This window comes from Artibeus jamaicensis, unplaced genomic scaffold (genome assembly GCF_021234435.1).
Source record: "Artibeus jamaicensis isolate MK-2021 breed Jamaican fruit bat unplaced genomic scaffold, CSHL_Jam_final contig_1028, whole genome shotgun sequence".
Taxonomy (NCBI): Eukaryota; Metazoa; Chordata; class Mammalia; order Chiroptera; family Phyllostomidae; genus Artibeus; species Artibeus jamaicensis.
In genome coordinates this window covers 1,201,546-1,202,459 of record NW_026521201.1, presented here as the reverse complement: position 1 = coordinate 1,202,459, position 914 = coordinate 1,201,546, and the positions used below count along the sequence as shown (strand labels likewise).

General features: G+C 42.6%; 1 protein-coding gene across 1 annotated transcript; it reads right to left on the bottom strand.

Moving 5' to 3' along the window:
• Positions 1 to 238: 238 nt before the first annotated feature.
• On the bottom strand, positions 239 to 682 carry LOC128626881 (putative zinc finger protein 826). The gene has a single exon (XM_053662028.1). The coding sequence runs from the start codon at positions 680 to 682 to the stop codon at positions 239 to 241; it is 444 nt and encodes a 147-aa protein (XP_053518003.1).
• Between the last annotated feature and the right edge of the window lie 232 nt (positions 683 to 914).

Below are 914 nucleotides of genomic sequence, written 5' to 3'. Positions count from 1 at the left end.
ATCCAGTGTAACACTTTCATGAAAGTGGAGGGCAGCGCTTCGGGTACAAGATTTCCCATGTTCACTACACCCACAAGGCCTTTCTCCAGTGTGAGCTGTGTGGTGCAGACAAAGTTCAGAGCTATTGTTAAAAGATTTTCCACATTCACCAGACTTATAAAGACTTTCTTCAGTGTCAACTTTCTAAAGATGGTGGAGGAAAAAGCTATGGATAAAAAATTTTCCACATTCACCACAACTAAAAGGCCTTTTCTCCTGTGTGAATTCTGAGATGAACACGGAGGGTAGAGCTGAATGCAAAACATTTCCCACGTTCATCGCGCTTATAAGGCCTTTTTCCAGTGTGAACTCTGTTCATGGACTGCAGGGCTACTAGTGAAATATTTCCCTTGTTCACCGCAATTATAAGGCCCTTCTCCAGTGTGAACTCTCTGATGTACTCGAACACAAGAAATTCTGGTAAAAGCCTGCCGACCTTCAGTGCACTCATAGGGCCCTTCTCCAGTGTCAACTCTCCAATGAACATGAAGGGAAGAAATTCTGGCAAAAGACTTGCACCATTCACAACATGAAAATGCTCTTTTCCAGTAAGGAATTCGTGGTCCTCAATGAGTGCATTATCACAGCCAATGGCTTTCTTGCATTCTCTTGGGGTGTAATATTTTGTAGTTTTAAAAGTCATTCCAGACTTCCAGATTTTGTTTTCCACGTGCAAGGTGTAAACAACTAGTTAATCACGATATCTGGAGCTGATGGGAAACATTTTTCAACCTGACTAGAAGTACAAGGCTTCCGTGGCACATAGAAATTGTACTTCTTTGCTAGTGAGACCCTGTCCACACTGCTAATGAGACAATTCTTTGTTGTGTCCTGCTCCTGGAGCTGGTGACTCTGTGCACTGAAATAAAATGGTT